The 24,160-nt window shown below is 33.7% G+C and overlaps 2 protein-coding genes and 2 long non-coding RNA genes across 4 annotated transcripts; 2 read left to right on the plus strand and 2 right to left on the minus strand.

Annotated features, from left to right (window-relative positions):
* Positions 1-417: 417 nt before the first annotated feature.
* Positions 418-2,800, minus strand: LOC135846681 (uncharacterized). The gene is made up of 4 exons (XM_065365907.1): positions 1,500-2,800; positions 1,122-1,427; positions 778-1,049; positions 418-708 (listed from the first exon to the last, which is right to left on the minus strand). Exons 1-4 carry the CDS (start codon positions 1,510-1,512, stop codon positions 694-696), a joined length of 606 nt encoding a protein of 201 aa, XP_065221979.1. The 5' UTR covers positions 1,513-2,800; the 3' UTR covers positions 418-693.
* Positions 2,801-7,319: 4,519 nt separating this feature from the next.
* Positions 7,320-12,355, plus strand: T3dh (Type III alcohol dehydrogenase). The gene is made up of 10 exons (XM_065368906.1): positions 7,320-7,537; positions 7,628-7,733; positions 7,820-8,028; positions 8,149-8,345; positions 8,430-8,598; positions 8,692-8,859; positions 8,955-9,113; positions 11,316-11,467; positions 11,587-11,708; positions 12,093-12,355. The coding sequence occupies exons 1-10, from the start codon at positions 7,491-7,493 to the stop codon at positions 12,174-12,176; spliced, it is 1,413 nt and encodes a 470-aa protein (XP_065224978.1). The 5' UTR covers positions 7,320-7,490; the 3' UTR covers positions 12,177-12,355.
* LOC135848850 (uncharacterized) lies at positions 8,960-11,316 on the minus strand. The gene is made up of 2 exons (XR_010559449.1): positions 10,428-11,316; positions 8,960-9,164 (listed from the first exon to the last, which is right to left on the minus strand). It is a non-coding gene; the product is annotated as an uncharacterized LOC135848850 (long non-coding RNA).
* A 3,599-nt stretch (positions 12,356-15,954) lies between the features above and the next one.
* On the plus strand, positions 15,955-23,671 carry LOC135848847 (uncharacterized). Its single transcript, XR_010559447.1, has 2 exons — positions 15,955-18,634; positions 21,061-23,671. It is a non-coding gene; the product is annotated as an uncharacterized LOC135848847 (long non-coding RNA).
* Positions 23,672-24,160: the final 489 nt, after the last annotated feature.

The following is a 24,160-nucleotide window of genomic DNA, read 5'->3' on the forward strand; positions in this document are numbered from 1 at the left end:
AATTTCGAGTTTCAAAAATCTGCTGGAGGCTCCAGAACTGCTCAAAACGGGTTGAAACCGTTTCCAATCGATTTGGCATGCCGAAAATAGGGTATATCCCAAATTTCAGCTTTCTCGGTCAATTTGGTAAAATTTTGATTTTTTTCCCTCAACTTTGGCCTAAATTCGATTTTCAAAAATTCACCAAAAATCGAAAAACGCACTTTAGCACTTGAAATTGTGACAGGTGATGAATTTTTGCATGATCTTTCGATCTACCTTTGTAAAGTTTGAAAAAGTTCGTGCAAGTCCTATGTTAAAATGCAAAATCTGCGATTTCGGCTGACCTGTCAATAAAAATGGCCGCCATTTTGTAAGTAATGCCAACTTTTTTTTTTTTTTGGCAAGTTTGCTTTAAAATGTTCCTAAGGATGTTCCCTTTAAGAAAAAAGTTGTCCCGGAGGATCGGGGGGGGGGGGGGTGCAATTACTCCTATTGTCATATGCCGGACAATATAGATTTACTCTCACTGTTGCAATTAACGATCATTGATGATAAATTCAAGCTTCGAAACAGGCGACAATCAGTAATCACTGGTAACAACCTTACGAGACGATTTGAACGAATTATCCGGATACATAAATCTCACTGTTGCAATAATTAACAATCATCGATGATAAATTCAAGCTTCGAAGCAGGCGATAATCATGGTAATCACTGGTAACAACCCTACGAAAAATAGAAGCGATTAATGCACAAAATATGTAGTATCAATTTTAAAGGAATAAAAACACTAACTGGCACTGATTCAGATAGTGACTGTTCCGTTGAGCTGATTCTAGCGCACAACTCCCGGTCATACGATTTTCTCTTAGCTTCATTTAACTCACGAATATACTGGCGTAATCGTACTATGTCTCCTACACGTTTCATGCCGATCAATTTAAAATCTTTATAAACAAGTTTGAAAATCTGGAAATATCTGATACGTTGTTCTACAAACATCGCCGCGTACTCTTCAGTACAGTCATCGCCGATTCCGGCATCTCGCATGAATTGGCTCCAGTATTCTAATGGAAAAAAAAATTTACTTGAAATGAAAAGCTTCCAAAAGCTTATAATACCGTACAAAAGTAACTTACCCTGGGATTTCATGTTCGCATCAACACTCACTGGCACTGATTCGGATGGTGACAGGTCCGTTGAGCTGATTCTAGCACACAACTCCCGAGTATACGATATTCTCCTAGCTTCATTTAAATCACGAATAATATACTGGCGTAATCGTACTATGTCTCCCACACGTTTCATGCCGATCAATTTAAAATCTGTATAAACAAGTTTGAAAATCTGGAAATATCTGATACGTTGTTCTACAAACATCGCCGCGTATTCTTCGATACAGTCATCGCCGATTCCGGCATCTCGCATCAATTGGCTCCAGTATTCTAATGGAAAAAAAAATTACTTGGAATGAAAAGCTTCCAACAGCTTATATATACCCTACAAAAGTAACTTACCCTGGGATCTCATGTTTATCTTGATCGAATTTGTCCTCACAAGATCGAAACTTCAAAAGGCACTCGCAGCTGGAATTCGGAAATTCGGAATTCATGAAAAAATGTCCAGATGGGTTAATGTCCGTATTGTGATAAGTGATAACTGATAAGGTTTTTTTTTATGAGGATCCATACATTGCACCTTGTTGCTCAGTTGCGCACGCACAAAAATGTCCATGTGGTAACTAAAAAAATCTATACATACAGGGTGTCCGGGGAGTGGTGATACAAACTTCAGATTTGGATACATACGACTATAGGACTAAGAAAAAACGTTAGATGAACAAGTTGCCTATCTTGAAAATTGAAGGGGCAAAATGACATTTTGATAATAAACAGATAAAATGATAAAATGAAAATTAAAATTTTGATGGTGGGAACTGGTAGTACTTTGAAAACTGAGTAAATTTTGTCCTTACAAATTTTTGCCCAACTTGAAAATTGAAGGGGCTATGACCACATTTAGAATAAAATAAGACTCGAAGAAAAAATCATTAGCGGAAATGGATTCTACATTCAAAATTGATCAAATTTTGTTCTCTTTAATTTTTTCCATAAGTCAAAATTGAAGGATCTACGCGACATTTAAAAGAAATTTCAAAAAAATTGAGCAACCCTTGAAATTTTTCATACTTTGAATGTTGCGTAGCTCCTCCAATATTTTGATCTAGGCCAAAAATTGAAGAGAACAAAATTTGATCAATTTTGAACGTACTCGTAGAATCCATTTTTGCTATTGATTTTTTCTTCGAGTCTTTTTTATGATTGTGGTCATAGCCGCTTCAATTTTCAAGTTAGGCAAAAATTTGTAAGGGCAAAATTTGCTCAGTTTTCAAAGTACTACCAGTTACCCATCAGTTACCACCATCAAAATTTTCGTTTTATCTCTTTATTTTATTATCAAAATGTCATTTTGCCCCTTCAATTTTCAAGATAGGCAACTTGTTCACAAAACGTTTTTTCTTAGTCAATCTGAAGTTTGTACCACCACTCACCGGACACCCTATATAACAATTAACAACAGGAAACAAAATAATACATAAAATAAGAGTCATTCCATGTCTACTAGACCAACGTTTTTGAGTCATGTCTTTCGATTTCGCTCAATTTTTTTTTACAATATATACCCACCCAGTAAGTAAGAACCCCGCAATTAGTTTGGTCCCAGCCCCCTCAGGGGGCGCACAGTGGGCTGTGAGCACCCTCAAAACGGGCGTAATTTAAAAACTTACAATGAACCCTAAAAAAATGGTACAATGATATCCTCCCTTATGTTTTTGTGGTCGCAGAATACGAATTTGACAATATTTTTTTTGTAGAAGTTGGGGGGGGGGGGGGTGAGGGGAGCGAAAAATTCAAAATTTGACTATAATGATGTGTGATATGTCGAAATGTGTGTTTTTGAGGGTGTAGATCACGAATTTGACAATATTTTTTTCGTAGGGGTCAATGGTGGAGGCTGAGGGGGTGAAAATGTTTAAAAATTCACAATTTGACTATCATGATGTGTGATATGTCGAAATGTATGTTTTCGAGGTTGTAGATCACGAATTTGACAATATTTTTTTCGTAGGGGAGAATGGTGGGGGATGAAGGGGGTGAAAAATTCAAATTTTGACCATAATGATGTGTGATATATCGAATCGTATGTTTTTGAGGGTGTAGATCACGAATTAGACAATATTTTTTTCGTAGGGTTGAATAGTGGGGGTTGAAGGGTGTAAAAACGGTGAAAAATTCAAAATTTGACCATAATTACGTGCGATATGTCAAAATGTACGTTTTCGAGGGTGTAGAAGGGGTGAAGGGTGGGGGATGAAGAATTTTCTATTGGGGAGCCGTCAAAGTCCCTGGAAGTAAAAATTTGTCACATTTTAACGAAATTCACCAAGATTTTTCACTATAATCGACTGTGGAGGTCGCGGGGGCACTTTAGGGCAAAAATGGCAATTAACATCTTGAAATACACTATCTTAAGTATTACCAGCCACTGGAATTTCCCGTGCATCTACGTGCAAAAAATTTTTCTATTCCTATTTATGCAGCAGAGTAGGCAAAAAACGGCCACCATTGACCCCTATGAAAAAAATATTGTCAGATTCGTGATCTACACCCTCAAAAACATACATTTCGACTTATCACACATCATTTTAGTCAAATTTTGAATTTTTCGCCCCCTTCACCCCCCACCCCTACAAAAACAATATTGTCAAATTCGTATTCTGCGACCCCAAAAACATAAGGGAGCATATCATTGTACCACTGTTTTAGAGTTCACTGTAAGTTTTTGAATTACGCCCGTTTTGAGGGTTCTCACAGCCCACTGTGGGGCGGGTGGGGGGGGGCTTCCATTATTTTCACATTGTCTCGAGGTACTCAACTTCAGCTGCCCATTCCTCCAAAACTATGATACTTTGATCAAAACTGATTTCACAGTTTGAGAGGGCATTGCATTTAGAACTTTTTAAGCATTTTGAAATTTTTAAAAGTTGAAAGTTGAACTTTCAAATTTAAAGTTCAAATTTCAAAATAGCGCTGTAAAAGTGGGAGCTACCATTTAAAATTTTGAAAAAATTTCCATAGATGTACCTTTTGATGCTTTTTCGAAATATTTAAGTTTCGAGATGGGATCTCTCAATGGAGGAGGAGCATCCCCACCCCCAATTTTGGGCGAAACTTTCGAAAGAAAATCTGGGGCATGTGATACATCGAATTCCATGTTTTTGGTGACGCTGAACACGCATATGACGTCAGATTTTTGATAGGACCCCATCCACGGCCCCCAGCACCTCCCCAAAGGGGGTGACACCCTCAAAAAATGGTAACATTCGTGTGACACATGAAATAGTATGTTTTCGATATCGCTGAACACGAATATTGCCTTAGTTTTTCGAATCGACTTCACCCATGGCCCCCAGAACCTCCATCAATGGGTAAAAGTCCAAAAAAATTATTGGGGGCCGTGGATGGGGACCAATCAAAAATCTAACGTCATTTTCGTGTTCAGCGTCACCAAAAACATACTATTCCATGTGTCACACGAATGTAACCATTTTTTGAACTTTTACCCCCTTTGGGGAGGTGCTGGGGGCCGTGGATGGGGTCCTATCAAAAATCTGACGTCATATTCGTGTTCAGCGTCACCAAAAACATAGAATTCGATGTATCACATGCCCCATATTTTCTTTCGAAAGTTTCGCCCAAAATTGGGGGTGGGGATGCTCCTCCTCCATTGAGAGATTCCATCTCGAAATTTGAATATTTCGAAAAAGCATCAAAAGGTACATCTATGGAAATTTTTTCAAAATTTTAAATCGTAGCTCCCACTTACAGCGCCATTTTGAAATTTCAACTTTCAATTTAAAAGTTCAACTTTCAACTTTGGAAAATTTCAAAATGCTTAAAAAGTTCTAAATGCAATGCCCTTTCGAACTGTGAAATCAGTTTTGATCAAAGTATCATAGTTTTGGAGGAATAGGCCGCTGAAGTTGAGTACCTCGAGACAATGTGAAAATCATGGGAGCCCCCCCCCCCACCCGCCTCCTGGGGGGCTGGGACCAAACTAATCTCGGGGTTCTTACTTACTGGGTGATGTGTTGTAAAAAAAATTTGAGCGAAATCGAAAGACATGACTTTCAAAATCGCCCATTTTTGGTTGAGTTGACATGGAATGACCCATAAAACAATCAAACACAATAAGAATGACACTCTAAATCAAACAGTTTAAAAAAAACAGTTTCCAATCGATTTCCTGGTTCAAAAATAGGATACAAGCCTAATTTAGTAAAATTTTGATATTTTTCAGTAGGTAAATTTTTGAGCCAAAATTTTGATTTTGCAAAATACCCCAAGAATCGAAAAATGGAATTTGGAAACTGAAATTTTGATTGGTGAAGTATTTTGGCATGTCTTTCTGATCTAGCTGTATATTTTTCAAGAACTGCGAATTGGAAATCACCTCTCCAGAGAAAGCATCCCAACCAGTACAGATTTTCTGAATCAGACAATAGGGAATCAAAAAAGCACCCTAGAAAACAACATCAACAACAATGAACAATTTCGAGTGCTAAACTACCTACAGGTACACTTTTCAATGTTTGGAAAATTTTTAAATATTCCAACTTGATTTATTTCTTATGAACAAAAATCAAAATTCGATCAAATTGACATAATATTGAGATTGAAATTTAGTAGTAGGTACCTATTTTTGTATTTTCGGCCTCCTGATTCGATTACAGATCGTTTCGAATCATTCTGAAGCTTACAAACGGATTTTCAAATTCTCTAGTTTTCGAAGAAAAAAAACTAAGAAAGTTGGGTGAAAATTTAATTCAGTTCTATTTTTTTAGTTGATTAGAAAGTATCGTTTTTTTGAATATTGTAATCAAAAGGTCCTGTTTTTTTGCTAAAATTGTCAAAGTCTTTGCTAAGTATTTGAGAATTTTTTTTTTTTTTTTACAAAAATTGTTAAAAAGTCTCACTTTTTTTTCAAGAATTACTCGAAGGTATCAGTATCGTCTTATTTCAGAAATTTCAAAAACGTACTTCTGTTCTCTAAAATTGTCTAAGTTTTGATTTTTGCCAAAAATCATCAAAAATTCTCAATTTGTAACAAAATTGCTAAAAATTGTCGTTTTTTTTTGCAGAAAATTCCAAAAAGTCTAACTTTTTTTTCGAGAATTACCTACTCAAAAGTATCGCTTTCTATCAGAAATTTCAAAAACGTACCTTTTTTCCTAAAATTATATGAGTCTTACTTTCTGCAAAAAATTTTCAAAAATTCTTGCTTTTCAGCTCAAGTGCCAAAAACTGTCGTTTTTTTGCAAAAAATTCCAAAATTCTCGCTTTTTTCCAGTGATTGCCAAAAAGCTCTTCATTTTGTTGAAATTGTCAAAGTTTTGCTTTTTTCCATAAGTTGGTACATGTTTTTTTTTTACCGAAAAGTGCTAACATTTCATCTTTGTTTTCAAAGAAAATTGCCCCAGAAGTGAAAAAAATAAATAAAATAATAATAATAATTAATCATCGTTTGCGAACGCGCGTGAGCGAAAAAAGACAAGATTTGATTTGTATAGGTACCTACCTACCTACTATTTTGTATTTTCTACCTTCAGAGTCGATTGGTGATTGTTTCAGATCGTTCTGGAGCCTCCAGTGGATTTTCAAATTCTCCAGTTTTCGAAAAAAAAACACTGATAATAGATGAAAATGAACTAAATCGATCGACAGGATACCAAAGAGGGAATCGAGGGTATAAATCCAAGTTAACAAGAGCTGAACTTGATTTTCATCCTTCTCACGACGTTTTTCGATTTTTTCGAAAACTTATAGAAACCCAAAAATCTGCTGGAGGCTCCAAAACAGTTCGAAACCCACCACCAATTGATTCGGGAGGTCGGAAACGCAGCACAAATCCAATTTCAACCTTTCGTATCAATTTGATCAAATTTTGATCATTTTTTTCACAAGAAATAAGCCACATTTGAATTTTCAAAAATTCACCAAAAATCTAAAAATGAACATACTCGTAAGCTTGTAAAATTTTCACTGAAAGTGTATTTTGAGTTCCTCTTTTGATTCCTTTCTGTCTGGTTCAAAATTTCTTCTGCCATTTGGAATATTTACCTAAAAATGTCAAAAGACAGAATCATTTTTTGCGTTCATTTTCTCACTCTTAATTTATTTTTAAACTTAGAACTGGCCAAGTGGCCACACTGATACCAATAACCGTAATTTTGATAAGAGAATTGAAAGATAATAAAATATCCTGTTTACCAGTTTTTTTTTTTTTACGAATGATGCGTTCAGAAATGATACTCTGACGCGATAAATTAACAGAAAAAAACAGATTACATAACTGTAAAATTATAACGAGATATGGTATAAGCAATCTCATCACAGTTGGTTTCAATTCTATAGAAATTAGTTCGTGTTTTTCGTTGTGTTTTCAAAATGAGATCCAGGGTGTTGAATTTGATGGAAGTCGTGTCCTCTGCATCGTGAGTAGTATTACTACTAGGCCTACCATTCTTCAATAAATTTAAAATTCTAATTTAAATAGAAATACGCTGACGTTGATTTACTTTTAGATGCAGATGTCCGGCCCATTCTTCGCCAGGTTCGCTTCGAAGTACGTTAACGAAAGGCTACACTTCTACGTTGAATTCGAGCACTGATAAGGAGTATGCTTTTGAAGTTAGTACCTATCAAAATTACAAACCACCATAATGATACAAAACCATCGAATAATTAATTACGACAATACAATTTTTATATTACAGATGGCCTGTTCTACCATTCGATATGGTCTCGATGTAACCAAAGAAATAGGCATGGATATGGTGAACATGAACGTAAAGAAAGTCTGCGTGATGACCGATCCTTACTTAAGCTCGTTGAAACCGGTCAAAGTTACTCTTGATTCTCTATCCAAAAATGGAATCGAATTCGAACTATATGATAAAGTTCGAGTCGAACCGACCGATGAAAGGTATACTTACCTTCGTATAGGCTAAAATCTTTCTACTTTAGAATACTCCTAATTACCTGTTACTAGTTCGAAGCTGGACTGATCAAATCGACGATCTGTGTTATTTATTTGTTTGTACAGTTTAGAAGAAGCCACCAAGTACGTCAGATCCATACAGTTCGATGCTTTCATAGCAGTAGGAGGAGGATCAGTGATGGATACTGCCAAAGCAGCTAATTTATACTCTTGCGATCCAGATGCACCTTTGTTGAAATACGTCAATGCTCCGATCGGCGACGGAACTCCGATAACCATACCTCTGAAACCATTATACGCCAGTAAATTCACACACTCGAATCATATTAAACTTCATGCTTGAGTATAAATAGTATAAAATACAGAAATCTGTTTTTATTTTACAGTACCTACAACTTCTGGAACCGGTAGCGAGACTACAGGAGTTAGTATCTTTGATTATAAACCGTTAAAAGCGAAGACTGGTATAGCTCATAGATCACTTAGGCCTACGATGGGTATAGTTGATCCTTTACATACGTTATCACTTCCTGAACGTGTGACTGCCTTCAGTGGGTAAGTGTTTCCGGATCTGTAGATTTGAAAAATTATAATTATGTGTAGTTGTAGATCAACTTATAGTTGATAGCTTTCGCTTTTTGTGTTTAGATTTGATGTATTTTGTCACGCGATTGAATCTTTCACAGCTATTCCCTATACTGAGAGGACTCCCAGACCTGTTAATCCCATTTATAGACCGGCCTATCAAGGAAGTAATCCTGTCTCCGATGTTTGGGCTGTGTTCGCGTTGAATGTGATTAGAAAGTATTTTAAAAGGTATCGTAATTACGTAATATTTGTTTTAGTTATTGAATATTGATTCACAAAGGAGTAGGCCTATTTAATGTTGATAGTTGGAATTGATTTTGCAGAGCTGTTTATAATGCTGATGATATAGAAGCAAGATCAAATATGCATTTAGCTTCTACGATGGCTGGAGTAGGGTTCGGTAACGCTGGAGTTCATCTGTGCCACGGATTGTCTTACCCTTTGTCTGGAAATGTTAAGAAATTCATCCCAGAAGGATACAGGTAACTAGACTCATTACTCAACGACTTCTATTCAGTGATGGAAAACTGTAACTGAAAATGAAGAAATTGGAACTGAAACAGTGAAACTGAAATGAAGAAATTAAAACTAAAACAGAAAAAAGAAAAACTTTAATTTCAGTAGTTTATTTTTTCTCAAAATTTTCATAATATTATCAATTTGATAGAGAAATAAGTGGAACTAAAGCTGAAACTGAAAAAAGTAAAACATAACGTAAAAGTTTTGCCATCGCTGTTTCTATCTGAGGACTTTGAACTGACACTCTCCGATTTGAACGAAACCGAAACAGATCGAAACAGCGTGTCTTGAAACTCCTATTATCACCAAAACTTTATATCCGAAAGCTCATTTTAGAATCTCGACGAAGTTTTGAAAATTCTAAAAATTCAAAAACGCTGTAATTTTTCCTGCAATTTGAGTTTTTTAAAATAATTTTTTGATTTCGCCTTGACAATCTTGTCGAAAAAAAAACATTTTTCTAAAATTTATAAATTGGCCAAAAATTTACTTTTGAACCCGAAGTTCATTTTTAACCCCTCCAGAGTGATTTTAAATTTCATGAAAAACTAGAAATACTGCCATTAAATTGACGTGGAAATTACCTACCTCCGTTCGTTTTCGTTTATAATCGTCGTTTTCGTTTTATTTTTGGGAGGGGGGGGCGGGGTGGGGTCACGAGCGTGACCCTGGACTTGAAATTGCAAGAAAAATAAAAATTTATAAAACATCAGAATTTGAAAAAAACTACAAGTCGAAAATTGTTCTATAGTTTTTCATTTCAACATTGTTTTGATCATTTTCTTAAAATTTTAAATAAAAATTACAAAATTTGAAAATTTTATGCAAATTTCTAACTTTTTCAAGAAATTTTTGACAATTTTTTCGACATTTAGCAGTTTTGAGTCAATAAGATTATTTTTCACAAGTTCGAATAAATGTCACGTTGATATTTTGAGGTTTCATGATATTTAAAAAAATTTAATTCAATTTTTTAGCTGTTTAAATTTTAAACTGTTAAAAGCAATAATTTTCAGAATGTCGATGAACATTGGTTAATTTTTCGTTTGATTTTTGATAATTTCTGCAAAACTTGATACCATTTTTACCAAGTTTCAAGAATTTTATGTAAATTTTTACTAATTTTTTGAACTTTTCGTGACATTTTTAGTACTTTTTTCAATCTTTCTGGTAGTTCCAGTTTCAATAATATTTTTGGCAGCTTTTTAGTGGTGTCCTGAACTTTCAAAGACTGAATCAAATTTTTTGGAACAACTTGAAAATTTAAAATTGCTCACCTTTTTGAACTGGCACTCTTCGATTTGACCTTTGCTAAACTTTGAGTCGATACAACACGTCCTAAAACTTTTGTAACCAAAATTTCAGGTTCTAAGGTTGACTGTTGGATTTTTGGTGAATTTTTAAAAATTTATAAAATCCAAAAAAGCAGTTTTAAGGACGATTTTTCAAGTTTTTCATGAAGTATAAATTTCTGAGTAAAATGAACCAATGAGGATAATCTCTTTAATTCAAATCACACACATCAACAACTACTAGGTAGTAGGTACCTAGTTTTGGGACATTCTGAACCTACAGCCTTCCAGTGATTTTTTAAATTTTCTCCAGAAATTTCAAGTCGCTCTGGAGGGATCAAAAGGTTAAATCACGATTAGTTTTCAAGTCAGGTGATTGCCTAGACAGATCAGACGACATCTTCCCAAAAACCCACTTGGCATGTACTTTTTCTATTTTTATTTTTATTTTTTTGAAAATTTGACTTTTTTCATTTTTTTTCTAGAATTTACAAATTGGTTAAAAACTTGTGGCATGTTATTGATTCTCAAGTTCATTTTTGGCCTCTCCAGAGCGATTTGAAAAGTCTGGAGAAAATTGAAAAATCACTGGAGGCTTCAAAAAATGATACTCAAAACTGCAATTTGTTGATGAAAGGAAGTAAAATTGAAGGAATTTCTCACGTTAGTTTAATTTGACTCAAAAACAAATAAAAATCTATTTTTTATGAAAAACCTAAAAAAACTACCTTGAAACAAATTTTTTGATTTTTTTTAAATTTTCAAAAATTTGCCAAAAATCCTACATTGCCAGATCAAAAAGTTCCCTTGTAAAATCTTATACAAACGTAAAGGTATTCCATCGTTGATCTCACCTCACCTCATTTTCTGTAGCAAAGATCATCCGATTATTCCCCATGGACTATCAGTCGTGATGTCAGCCCCAGCTGTGTTTGAGTTTTGTGCTTCCGCATGTCCTGAACGTCATTTAGAAGCTGCCAAGTTACTTGGAGCAGATGTCACCAATGCTAAAAAACAAGACGCAGGTAAATTAGTAATATTTCATCATGTACAGTTAATATTCTACATTTTTGTTCAATATGTAATATTACGTAAATGTTCATGATTATAAATTCTATAATGATCGATCTTATTGTACGAATAGGCAAGATATTAGCGGATATTATACGTCAGTATATGTTGGATATGAAAATAGAAAACGGTATCGGCGCGTTGGGATACACAAAAGATGATATTCCTGGATTGGTTCAAGGAACTTTGCCTCAAGTAAGAATTTTAGCGAATTTTTAAATCAAGCATTTTTCGATTTGCCTACTCGTATTTTGTAAGAGGGACGTTTGAATTCTGATGTACTCAACTTGATAACTGTATAGAAATAGATGATTAATTTGTTCGAATGAAGGATTTATTTAATCCCATTTTCAAAAATCTGGCTAATTTCTAGGATCGATTCTTGTTTTTTTGTTCTGTTTTTTTTTTTTTAAATGGGATTATTGAAATGAATATTTTTCTTTTTATTCGTGAGATAGCTCTAGACTCTTGATAAATTTTTCATACCATAGAGGAATTATTTTTCACATTAAGCCTCGTAAATTCGATAGTTTCAACTTTTATAACCAATATAAATTTTTGTGTGTGTATTTGTTTCAGCATCGAATTACCAAATTGGCCCCAAGGCCCCAGTCAGAAGAAGATCTCAGTTTATTATTCGAAAATTCGCTCACAGTGTATTAAATTTATTACGATGATATTATAGGTAGGTACCTAAGCATGTATGCATATTTTTTAAACGAGTAATTTTTTTAATCGTACAAAATATTGTGGTTACCAATTTTTATTATGCAAATATTTTACTATCGGTTATGGAAAATACAATCGTGTTTGTTAAAATAATAAAGTATTCGATATTACAACTCGTTGGTTTGTTGCTACGTTGAGAATTCGGTCTATTGATGGCCTGATGATTCACAGAGCTGAGAATATTAGGCCTAATAAATTGAATTTTTTTTTCAACCTTTCGATCTCTCTAATAAAAATTATTACGAGCCATAAATAGGCGAGTCTGAAATAGATATCATGACGTATCACGAGCTATAAAAATAAATAGTTCTCATGCCACTTTTTTGTTCCTTCGCATTCTTGTAACGTGCGCCGGGGTTCGTTGTTGGGACAGGTTTTTCACAATTTCAACTAATTGACCAACTGGTACTCTCTTGCAAATGAACCAATATAGCTTGAATTTCTTCTGTATGTTCCCACAATAAGGGTTTCTAATCGGTGGTAACAATTCATTTGGACGTATGGCACTTATAGTCATATGTTGAGGAAAATGTCAGTAATGTAAACCATTTTAATTTAATAAATGCGTTAGGATTTGGGAAACAATATAAGACATATGAAGAAAAGTTATCAGCAATTCACTTTTTCATTGCATCATGATTCAAATCATAAATCATTGAACAACTTCATCAAGTTCAGAAAATATTCATAAAGAGAAAATAGGTACCTACCTATTATCAATCTAATAGATAAAATATGTGTTATAAATTCGCAAAAATGAAGTTAAAAATATCAAAAAATAATTCGAATTTCCCACTGACAATTGTATTATCACAAGATTCGCGCAGAAAAGTATGGAGAACGAACGGAAAAGACACATGATTCTACGTAGGAACAAAAAATTACGCGTTCATTATGCATGAGTCAGCGATAACGGGAGAGTTCTATCATATCGCATAATTATTATTGGATAAGCCCATGTTTCTTGATGGAATAATAATTTACACTGTATTTATTTATTTAGAACGTACTTTTAGGAAAAAGTTACTGTTTTTTCTCAGATTTAGCTACACTTGAATGCGAGTTGTGTAATTGTAAATTTATTCATTTTTCTTAGCTCATTTTGGCATACCAATCAAAAATTCGCCAAAAATCAAAAAATTAACTTTTCCAGCTCAAAATTTGATTCTAAGATGTGAATGATGAATTTTTTCAATGAGCCAAATTTCCGATCAATCGAAATGATCAAATTGCAAAGGTCGTCTCGCAAAAAAGACTAGTTCTAAAAATTCAAAAAAAGTATTCAAGTAATATATGTAAAATTGGCTAATGACCTATTACAACGAGTATTCTCAGGTAAGATAGGTAAAATGGCCCTGTTCCAAGATTTGGTAAATTATGATCGATTATTGTTGGGTACCTCCAAAAAAAATTTCTAGCGGAATTTCCGCCCCCCCGCCCCAACATCATTTCTTGGTAAGTAGGTACATATAACCACAAAACGCATTTTTTGCGAGAAAAATTCCGTATAGGTACAATGGTACAAGAGTAGTGGGGAGAAAATTCTGATACCACGCCCAATGTCTAGGGGAAGCATGGGTCTTTCAACACGATTTTTTCAAAAAATTTTGTCATAGTGGTGGGGATAAAATTGACAAAAGAAAACTTTGAACCACCACAGCTCCGGATTGAAGGGTTTATCACAAAAACTGTTTTCGCCAAAATGTGTCTTTTTACAGCTTTACAAGTACTTTCTTCTTACCAACCCATAAAATTAAAATTTTGTCTGCAAAAGGCTCGTATTTGCAAAAAACCCTGGTAAAGAACCTTTAAAAATGCTTAAAAAATTGATCTTTCAAACGATTTGTCCCTCTTGATGGGTCAATTGGTTGGACATTTTTTTCGTCTCACTGTCAAGCCAAATTTGGATTAAGTTAGTCAATTTTTTTATGGTTTGTAATTTCCATTGAAAAATATAAATTGTATAATTTTATCATCCGGCTATTTTTGGAATCACTTTGATAAGAGGTATCCAACAGTAATCCATCATAATTTTACCTGGGAATACCCTTTGCGACTTTTTAAAGAAATTAAAAACTAGACAGCTGCGCTAGCGCAGCTGTAACAGTGTGCTGTAACAGTGTGCGTAGCCTATTTAGTTAGGTTACAACCTGGTTTTGAAAAAAAAACAACAAAATTTCAAAAAAAGGCGCAACTTTGAAAAAAAAGCACATCGCGACTTTAAAATAATACGCACAACGGGATTTCAAAAAACCACTTACTTGAGAAAATAAGCTCAACGCGATTATGGAAAAAACGCGATTTTGGGAAAAAGCACAACGCGATTTCGGAAAACGCGATTATGAAAAAAAAAGCACAACACAATTTTGGGAAAAAAAGCACAATGCAATTTCAGAAAAAAAGCAAAACGCGATTTCAGGAAAAAAACCACAACGCAATTTTAAAAAAAAAACTCTTGAAAAAATAAGCACAACGTGATTATGAAAAAAAACGCAATTTCGGAAAACGCAATTATAAAAAAAACGCGATTTTGGAAAAAAAGCACAACGCGATTTCAGAAAAAAAGCACAATGTGATTTCAAAAAAAAAAAAAGCACAATGCAATTTCAGAAAAAAAGCACAACGCAATTTCAGAAAAAAAGCACAATGTGATTTCAGAAAAAAAGCACAACGCAAATTTGAAAAAAAAAGCACAACACGATTTTGGAAAGAAAAGCACAACAGGATTTTTAAAAAAAAAGTCCAACACAATTTTGGAAAAAAACACAACACAATTTTGGAAAATAAGCACAACGCAATTTTGGAAAATATGCACAACGCAATTTTGAAAAAAAGCACAATGCGATTTTGAAAAAAAAAGCACAACACGATTTCAGAAACCGCGATTATGAAAAAAAGCACAACCTGATTTTGGGGAAAAAAGCACAATGTGATTTTAAAAAAAAAAGCACCACGAGATTTTGAAAAAAAAAGCACAACGCGATTTTGGAAAGAAAAGCACAAGGCGATTATGAAAACAAAAGCACTATGTGATTTCAGAAAAAAAAGCAACGCGATTTCAATTGCAATTACTCAAGAAGCTAATTGAGTAATTGCAATTATAATATACAGCGTTCCATGCCTCACGTTAGACCACATCTACGTACGAAAATTTCAAAAAAATCGGCCCATCCATCTAAGAGAACATTCATTCCAAAGAATTTTCTCACTTTCAGACTGAAACTAATAGTGTGCTACGCACACTGAAAAAACAATTCGAATACTTATAAGTTATGAGTATTTCATACCTACCTATCCAGTCAGCTCAAAAACAATAAACTTTTGGGCAGTTGTGTAGCCTCCAGCGAGGTTTTGTTTTTATCTACTGTATAAGAATTTCAAAAAATGCTGGAAAGACCATGAGATCAGGTTTGGAAATTATAACTTCGATTAGAAGTATAGATGAATGCCTATTGAGGACCTTCTGGGCTGTTTTTAGCCCACTATTGTGAAATTTCAGGCGTGTCAGTTTTTGATTTAAACATGTTTTTGCGCAAATTTTTGGATTTAAACCAGGTACATAATGGTTGAAAACACAAAATCGACCATGAGTAACCCATTATTTCTGAAAAAGTAAATTTTTAATCGACTTCGCAGTTTTAAAATGGCGATATCTCACTGGTTTTTCGACTTTGTAAAGTGGGGGGGGGTGGTCTCAGTCATATGATAGAGGAAGGTCTGAAAAATAACAATATGGATTCGTCTCAAAAAGGACATATGTGTCATATATACCCCTTTTTGTTATGACGTCTTCAATATTATCGTGAACGTGCAATTTTCCTGTCGCCATTGAAAACATCAATCAAAATAACGGAAGAGGAAAATATATAATATGATAAGATGAAATATTAATAATATTTCCTGGAAGTTGTATTGTGTAGTCTACCGAAATAGCTGATATAATTTGTCTCTAAATAAAATCAAGTATTCCTTCGGCTCCATTGAACGGGTTTTGATTTTTTCATTGACAAGAGAAGTATGTACCTACTTCAAACAGCAAAAAAAAATTTCAAACTGCACAAAGCTAGATTGAATTGAAACAGCATGCAAATACACATCATCATTCATCTGCCAAAATTTAAGACACCAAAGTGTATTTTTCAATTTTTGGTCTATTTTTGAAAATTAAATTTTGGCCAACAAGGCGAAAAAAAATGAACGCACGTAAAATAAGTATGTAATAATTATAAAGAAAAAATATGGGGTAAACATGGATGTTTTTTGCGCCGGCCGAAGATCTTTCTGAAATTTGCATCACCATAAACGCTGACTCAAACTTGGAAACAAAATTCGGGTGATTTTCTGACTTTATGCCAGACTTTTGAAAACTTGGAAGAAAGTCAATCGACTTTCAGGGAATCAGACATTAAAAAATGCTGACTTTTGAAAATTAAAAAAAAAATAGGTGCTTATTGTTGACTTTCTGACAGTATGCTGCAGTTTGAAAACTTCAAAGAAAATCGATCAGTCAGTGCGAGATATGTTGAGATTCATCGGTACGAGCTAATTAAAACTGTTTTGCTTCTTCTTATCTTTATCTAGGTACCTACGTAATTAGGTACGTAGGTAAAGGCATACTATTCTTATCTTGTTATTTGTTATGTATGATATTGTATTATTCGGTATTCCCGGGTAAAATAGGTGAAATGCTCCAGTCCTCAGATTTTTGAAATTTTGATGAAACATTGTTGGGTACCTTTAAACAAATGTTGGAGGCTAAAAAATTTCCCATGCCCCACCCCCTTGCCCACAATGGCAAATAAACTATTTTCCAACGAGTTTTGAATAAAAAATTTTGAATTCACCCAAAATATAATATGGAGGAGACATGAGTCCAGCAACGTTTTTTTCAAAATTTTTCGCCTCCCCCCTCCCCCTGGGATATATTGACAAAAGAAAATTACAAATCGCCGTATCTCCGAACCTAATTCAAAATTTGTTGGAACTATAATTGATATTTTTTCCAAATTTTTTCTCCAGGTACGAGTAGGCAGTCTTCAAAAAATCAGAAAACACTCAAAATTGTGTTTTTTGAGTCACTATACGTATACGTACCAACAAAAAAAGCGATACTGCCGGTGATATAATTTGCATTCGGGTCTCCCAAAAACAATAGAAAACCAACCAACTTCTTGAAACCCAAATTTGTGGTCATATATAGGCACCCCCTCCGCCAATTTTGGGGCTGTGGTGAAAGAAGATCGACAATATGGGTCGTTATTGTATACGAATCGAACTCGCTGAACACGAATATGAAGTTAGATTTGCAGTTGAACTCTCCGAGGGGTCACATTGGAGGAGGCAGGATAACCAAAAATTGAGTTCTTATTTTTCTCACAACAAATTGGGTAGAGAGAGGCCATATCTTTCCTTCAAGGACACTTCTGGAGCTAGTATTTTTTTTTCTATATAACATTCAACTCAAAATGACGGTTTCTGCTGAATTTGGTCGAAGACCTCGATCGGAATTGCAACAAGTCTTCTGAAGCACGTACAATTAAGATGAGTACCTGGCGCATAAAAATCCATAGACTAGGTTCAGTGACATAGCAAAGATATTTCAAAGAATGGGGTAAAACCAGATTCTAAGAAAGAAAAATTGAAATTTGAGGCGATTTTCTAAAAATCTTTCAAATTGAATGGTTAATACTTCATGAAAATAGAACTACAAGTACTGCTGCAGCGGAAACTTTTCCAAGCAATTGATTTGAAAAAGCTAATTTTTTATTATGTTTACCTGTTTACCCACAGAGCGGGGGGGTGCAATGCCACCAGTTGCCTCTCCTATGCTATTGGCCAGGCTTTCCATTCAGTTGTTACAGCTGGTGATTCATCATCAGAAAATTTCAATTTACAACAATATGATTTGATTCAAGCGTACCTAATAAGAAATCATATAAAATTATATCCAATGACATCGAAAACCTTAAAAAAAAACGAGCTATTTTAAAGAAGCTTCATATACTATTCGAATTACATTTTAGAGAAAAAAGATGAATGAAGATAATGATGATTATTATAATTCATAATTCTTCGTATAGGTGCTCTCATTCGCCAATAAATTTTGATAACAAGCATCAACTCATTAGTCATTACGCATTAGAAAAATTGTATTCTGTCCTCATATCAGTACTCTTTGTTGGCGGATTGTGTAGTTGTTTGATTTGATTTCTGCATTACAGTACAACTTGCTTTTCGTAGAAGTACACGTATCTAAGTTCGTTGTGTATGATTTTTCGGACATCCGATAGACTGACCAGTATAATCTTATAAATCTTATATTGATTTTTCCAAATATCAAATTCATTTTACGTAACTACGTTCTGATGGATATTCCATCAGTTCGTTTCGTGGTAAGTAATCAACATTTATATGTAAAAGTATAGTATACCTATCTTAGGAGTTCATATCGTATTGTTATTTATTTGAGCTGATACCGGGTGTCCAAGAATAAGGGATTTCATCAGCCAAAACGGGAAAAAAATTGCCCCAAGTAAAAATTAAAAAATGGAATAACAATCGAAAAAATGTGCTTTTGAATTTTTGTTTCGATGGAAAATGAACGATTCTTTCGTGTTTCATTGAAAGTGAAACAATCATTCAAACGTCCATTTTTACATGATTAAGTATTCAATTTTCTAATTTTCAAGCAGGGAACTTTTTCTTCTTTTTGGTAACATTAAAATCCCTTATTCCTGAACACTCGGTAATTTTAAGTGATATGAGCGTACATTATATACTTATTATTTTCACATGGCAACATTTCAACTTGATTCAATATGTAGGTATATATTTTTTTAATTTGTGAAATTAATTTTGATTAAAATAATGCCAATTTTTCAAATTATGGTAGGTAGGTACTCTTAATGATTGACATTTTGGCTAAAAAGCTTACTTTCTGAAATAATTCCATTCGAAGTTGAAATATTCGAGGTAAACGAAAAATGCCATAAGAGAATAAATACCTAGTGTTGTTTTTCACCAGAAATGCTATGAATTTCAAATTGAAGACGTCGTAACAAAAAGGGGTACCTATATATGACACATACGAGTATGTCCTTTTTGAGAGGAATCCATATTGTTATTCTTATTCAGACCTTCCTCTAACATATGAGACCATCCCCATGTCACAGAGTCAAAAAACCAGCCCGCAATGCGATTTTACAACTACCATCCCAATGAAAATTTTACAAAATTGACGTCACGAACGTCGAATATTCGATGAAACTGATGAAATTTTGTTTCTCTTATGCGGTTATTTTCGTAACATTTTCACTAAACTCGTATTATTTTTTCACTTTTATTATCATAAGCGTATTTTTTCGTTGAAGATGTTGTATGATATGCATTCTAATAAAAAAAAGAAAAAAAAACTGTCTTTTTTGATGTTTTTCTTTTTACCTAACATGGCGATATTTTTTCAGAGATTTTGGGTTACTCATGGTCGGTTTTGTGTTGTCATCCATCCACAATTTTGTTCAAAAACATTTTTCGTACTATTTAGACCAAGAAAAAAAAATTTGGCCAATTTTTCACTTCAAAAAGAACATTATAATTTTCAATGTTTGACCGCTCACCACCAATTCACAGTACTTATGTTTCAGAGTAATAGTTCATAGCACGTCGTATAGGGGAATAGTGGGAAAATACGATGAAATCATCACCTAGGTCAGATATGAACTTTCATATACTTAGCAGTTAGCAAACACTCAAACTTTCAAAAACGCTTTTTCTCAGAACACAACTTTCCCACTTATGTCCTTTTTGAAGTGACGTCTTCAATTCATATTCTCAACTCAGGTTTGAAAAAAAAATTACTCGCATCTTATATGTATTATTAAAAGTGTTTTATAATAGTTTTCTAAAGTAAAAGTTGTTTTCAATTTTTGAGAGGGAGTGGTGTCGACTGAAAATTTGTCGATTAATGTGGTAGGAAAATATCAATTTATGCCACTTGATAATTTTCTTTTCTTTTTTGGATTTTTGTACCTAGGCCTTAAATGTGAAATTTATGTAGGTATGTAGGTACCTATGTATTTTAAAATGAGAAACAAATTAGCCCGAACGAAGCGAGGGCGAGAGCTTTTGAAAATTTATATTTCAAGAGGCCTAAAAACGAGAAGTTTTTAATTCGAGGAGTTTATTTTTTGGTTTCCAAATTTTTAAAATATTGGACTGATGGGTTTTTTGAAGGAAGTTAACTATGAAAAAGAAACGAGAACAGGCTCGAGCGGAAGTCACTAAAAATGTGAATTTCCTGCAGAGGTATAAAAACGATGTTTTTTAATGCAAGGACGAGTTTATTTTTTGGCTTTTCAAATTTTCAAATTTGAATGATGTTTTTTTGAAGGAAGTTGATTTTGAAAAAGAAAACAGAACCGGCCCAAGCGAGGGCGAAAGCTCTTGAAAATTTGTATCTCGAGAGGCATAAAAACGATGTTTTTTTTGTAAAGAGTTTAAGTATATTTTTTGATTTTCTTCTGGAAGTTTTTAATCTTGATTTTGAAAAGGAAAAGAATGACAAGCCCGAGCGAAACGAGGACAAAAACTTTCGAAAATTTGTGTTTCGAGAAGTAAAAAACCATTTTTTTTTCCATCACAGACCCTTATCAGAAATTTTGCCGAATATTAGCGAGACCACTTTTGAGTTTTAAGGGAAGAATTTTGAGGCAACTGTGCTCGTTTGTTATCCCATTGCGAGATCATCTTTGTTTTAAAAATTTAACTACGTTTTCGAAATCCTATTTACAAATTGATTGAATTTTATTTTCTTTTACAGATAGTAACCCTACTGTTGTTCAGTGTCGGATCATATTTGGTGACGAGTGCTTCTACTGACAAGCCATGCGATCACAATACTGGATATGCTTCGAGTTCGGCCAATAACTCTTGCAAAACTTCAGTAACACATGCCATTGAGGTAGCTACAAATTGGGTCAAAGATCAATGGAACCGCCGATTCGGATGACAGCGATACTTAACTGAACGGAAAATACGAAGATTTCAATGTAAAATACCTCATTCGTAATTAGAGTATTCAAGACTGAAACTTCTGCGTCATTTTTGAACCTACCAACTCTTTCACCTCCACACCGGAATAAAATCTAACATAGCCTATATTGTTCATTTGACTGCGGAATTTTTCGAGTGATAGTTCCAACTTGTATAAAGTCGGATATGGATACATTTTAGCACTTTTCATCCGAATCTTCATGGATGAAGGTCAATTTTAAGATATTCGGAAGTCTTCAACGAATCACTACAAGGTACATAAAAATAAACCTCTTCGTAAATAAATGAACTGACCTACCTAATTGCAAATGTACTGTTAAAGGTAGATAATTTTTAAAAAAGTTGATTTTGATTCATTGCCGTGGTTCTATGAATTTGAATTTAAATGCTCTTATACAGGGCTCGTACTCATTTATTTCCAAAAAAAGTAACTTTGAAAACCAAAAAAGTGACGAAACATGGGCAAAAGCAAAACAATCTTAATGTACTCGTAGAAAAAAAATCACAGAAAGAACCAGAACTTTTAGTTTTTATTTAAAATTTAAAAATTTAACTCGATAGAAATTTGCACTAATTTAGCAAAAAGCAGGTCATTTTGTCATCATTATAGTGCCCACAAAGTCAATTTTTTTATTAAAAAATCCAGTTTTTTTGTCAATTTAGGATAAGTGAGAATTTTGCTATTCCTAGCAAAAATCTAAACTTTTTACAACTCAACGAGGGAAAGGTATTTTTAGCAATTTCTGGAAAAAAAAAAACTACACATTAGGACAAATGTTTGAAAAAGTACTTTTTTGCTACTGCAATGTTGCTAAAAAGCGAGAATTTCTGTTACATAAAAAATAAAAATAAAAACTTTGACAATTTTAGCAAAAAACAGAATTCAACTAGTTATTCGCACAAAAATGATGTTTTGTCTAAGAATTTTGAAATTTTAGCAAAAGGCAAGGCTTTTTCGCAATTATTGGCTATTACTTTTTTTTTTTCAAAATATGAGACTTCTTGAAATTTTTTGCGAGGAATCACAATTTTTAGAAGTTTTCAACGAGAATTCACGCTTTTTGACAACTTTTAATTCTATTTTACTACATATTTTTGGCAAAAAACGAGACATTTTTTCTTGTTTTCTTCACAAAGTAGGCCCTGAGATGTGAAAAAATAGCATTTTCCAATTTTTTTCAAAAGTGGCTTAAGTAACCAAAATTTTAAGAAAAGTGGGTAACCAAAATTTAGTAACTTAATTACTTAAAAAATGCCTATATAACCGAGTATAAACCCTGGCTGCTCAACCTTGCTGAATTGAAAAAAAAATTTCTCACCGGGTATTTATTATTTTAGTTTTATATTTTTCATTTTTAATATCTATGATACCTGTAAGTGGATATGTTGTTTTGAAAAAAAAATATACGTTTTTCTATTGAGAATGAGAACAAGAACCTACAGAATTACATTTTCACCACAGAATTTGTTACGACGATCAACAGGAATTTGAAATTTGAATGATGAGAAAGTAAGCATTAAAATCAATTCTGTTGAGATGAAATATGTATTTCGTTTTCAAAAAAAGTGTAATTATTACAAAAAATATTGGTGGGGAGAGGGCGATAGACATTCTATTACGAGTAGAAAAAAATTAGTAGATTAAAATAACTAAATGGAACTGTAGGTAATAGTCTTTCCGAGTGATATCAAAAATTGATGGTTTTAGACTTTCGCGAGGGATTCCTCTGCCATGACTTGATGGTATTCGATGAATTTTGGATATGCTGTACAATATACAAGAGTATTCTTCGAACATCTCTACGTCGCCCATAAATAATTATATTCTATATTTGCCCTTACTGGAATTTTTTAAAAATTGTTACCTACTTTTGAAAAACTTCATAGGTAGTAAAAAACTCTCTCCAAAGACTTTAAATCTATTTAAAACAGATCAATATCATTCTAAAAAGACAAAACTTACTTCAAACGCTCACCAAAATAATATTCCAATAAAAAAATCGTCTAAAAAAATGAAAAAATTTTCTCTTCCAGATCGATTTCGAGCCCTAGTATGCAAACTTCGATACAATTTCTTCGACCGGGAGTAGTGGCGTACTCCTGTAAACCAGTGACTAGGTGGTCGGGTAACGAGGATGGTTTGAGGCGCGGATCACTAGTGGCTGGATGCTCACGTTGACCGGGCGTCCACGCTAAGTCTGTCGTCAATATGGTGGTCTCCGGGGAGCTGGAGGCAACCAGGTTGGCTAACGAGGGATGTACCGGGCCAGGGGGGAAACCCAGCAGCCAAAAGTCCCCGCGGCGGGCAGTAGCGGGATAGCGCCTGGGAGTAAGCGCCAGTCGTTAGCCGTGTCAATATAATCAGACCGTTACCTTTTTTTGAACAACTTTATGGGTAACACTGGATTGCGGTACGAGCTTTGCGAGCTTGCAAGCATTCACGTACAGTCCTATTCTTTTCGAACTTTCAACAGTTTACTTTAGCTTACGCCAACTTGAGAGTAAATATGCGAATTTGCCTATTTCAGTTTTCATTTTATTCGTTCGAGTTTGAATTGAAATGCTCAATTTACACGTTTGAGTTCAACCAGTATTATTTTCATTAGGTAGGTAAGGTAATTAGGTTAGATTTAATTTTGAAACAAATGAAATTAAATTTTATACGTAATATTGCCAGTTTTTTTTTTCAAAAATAAGATTATTCAATTTTCAATTTTTTTTATTATTTTACCCTGATAGTCTGTAATGTTGTAATGTTGAAAAAACTTGAAATATAAATTTTAAACTGATACTGTACCTATTCAAAGTATTTTCAAAATTCTACTCAACTCAGTCATTAATTTTAGATAGGTATTTTTTATATTATT

The sequence above is a fragment of the Planococcus citri genome, chromosome 5 (assembly GCF_950023065.1).
Source record: "Planococcus citri chromosome 5, ihPlaCitr1.1, whole genome shotgun sequence".
Lineage (NCBI taxonomy): Eukaryota > Metazoa > Arthropoda > Insecta > Hemiptera > Pseudococcidae > Planococcus > Planococcus citri.

Coding starts and splice junctions, on each gene's coding strand:
- LOC135846681 (XM_065365907.1), bottom strand. Junction 1,050..1,121: donor TGCGAACATGAAATCCCAGG/GTAAGTTACTTT, acceptor TTTTTCCATTAG/AATACTGGAGCCAATTCATG.
- T3dh (XM_065368906.1), top strand. CDS start 7,491: ATGAGATCCAGGGTGTTGAATTTGATGGAAGTCGTGTCCTCTGCATC. Junction 8,346..8,429: donor TCTGAAACCATTATACGCCA/GTAAATTCACAC, acceptor TTTATTTTACAG/TACCTACAACTTCTGGAACC. Junction 11,468..11,586: donor TGCTAAAAAACAAGACGCAG/GTAAATTAGTAA, acceptor TTGTACGAATAG/GCAAGATATTAGCGGATATT.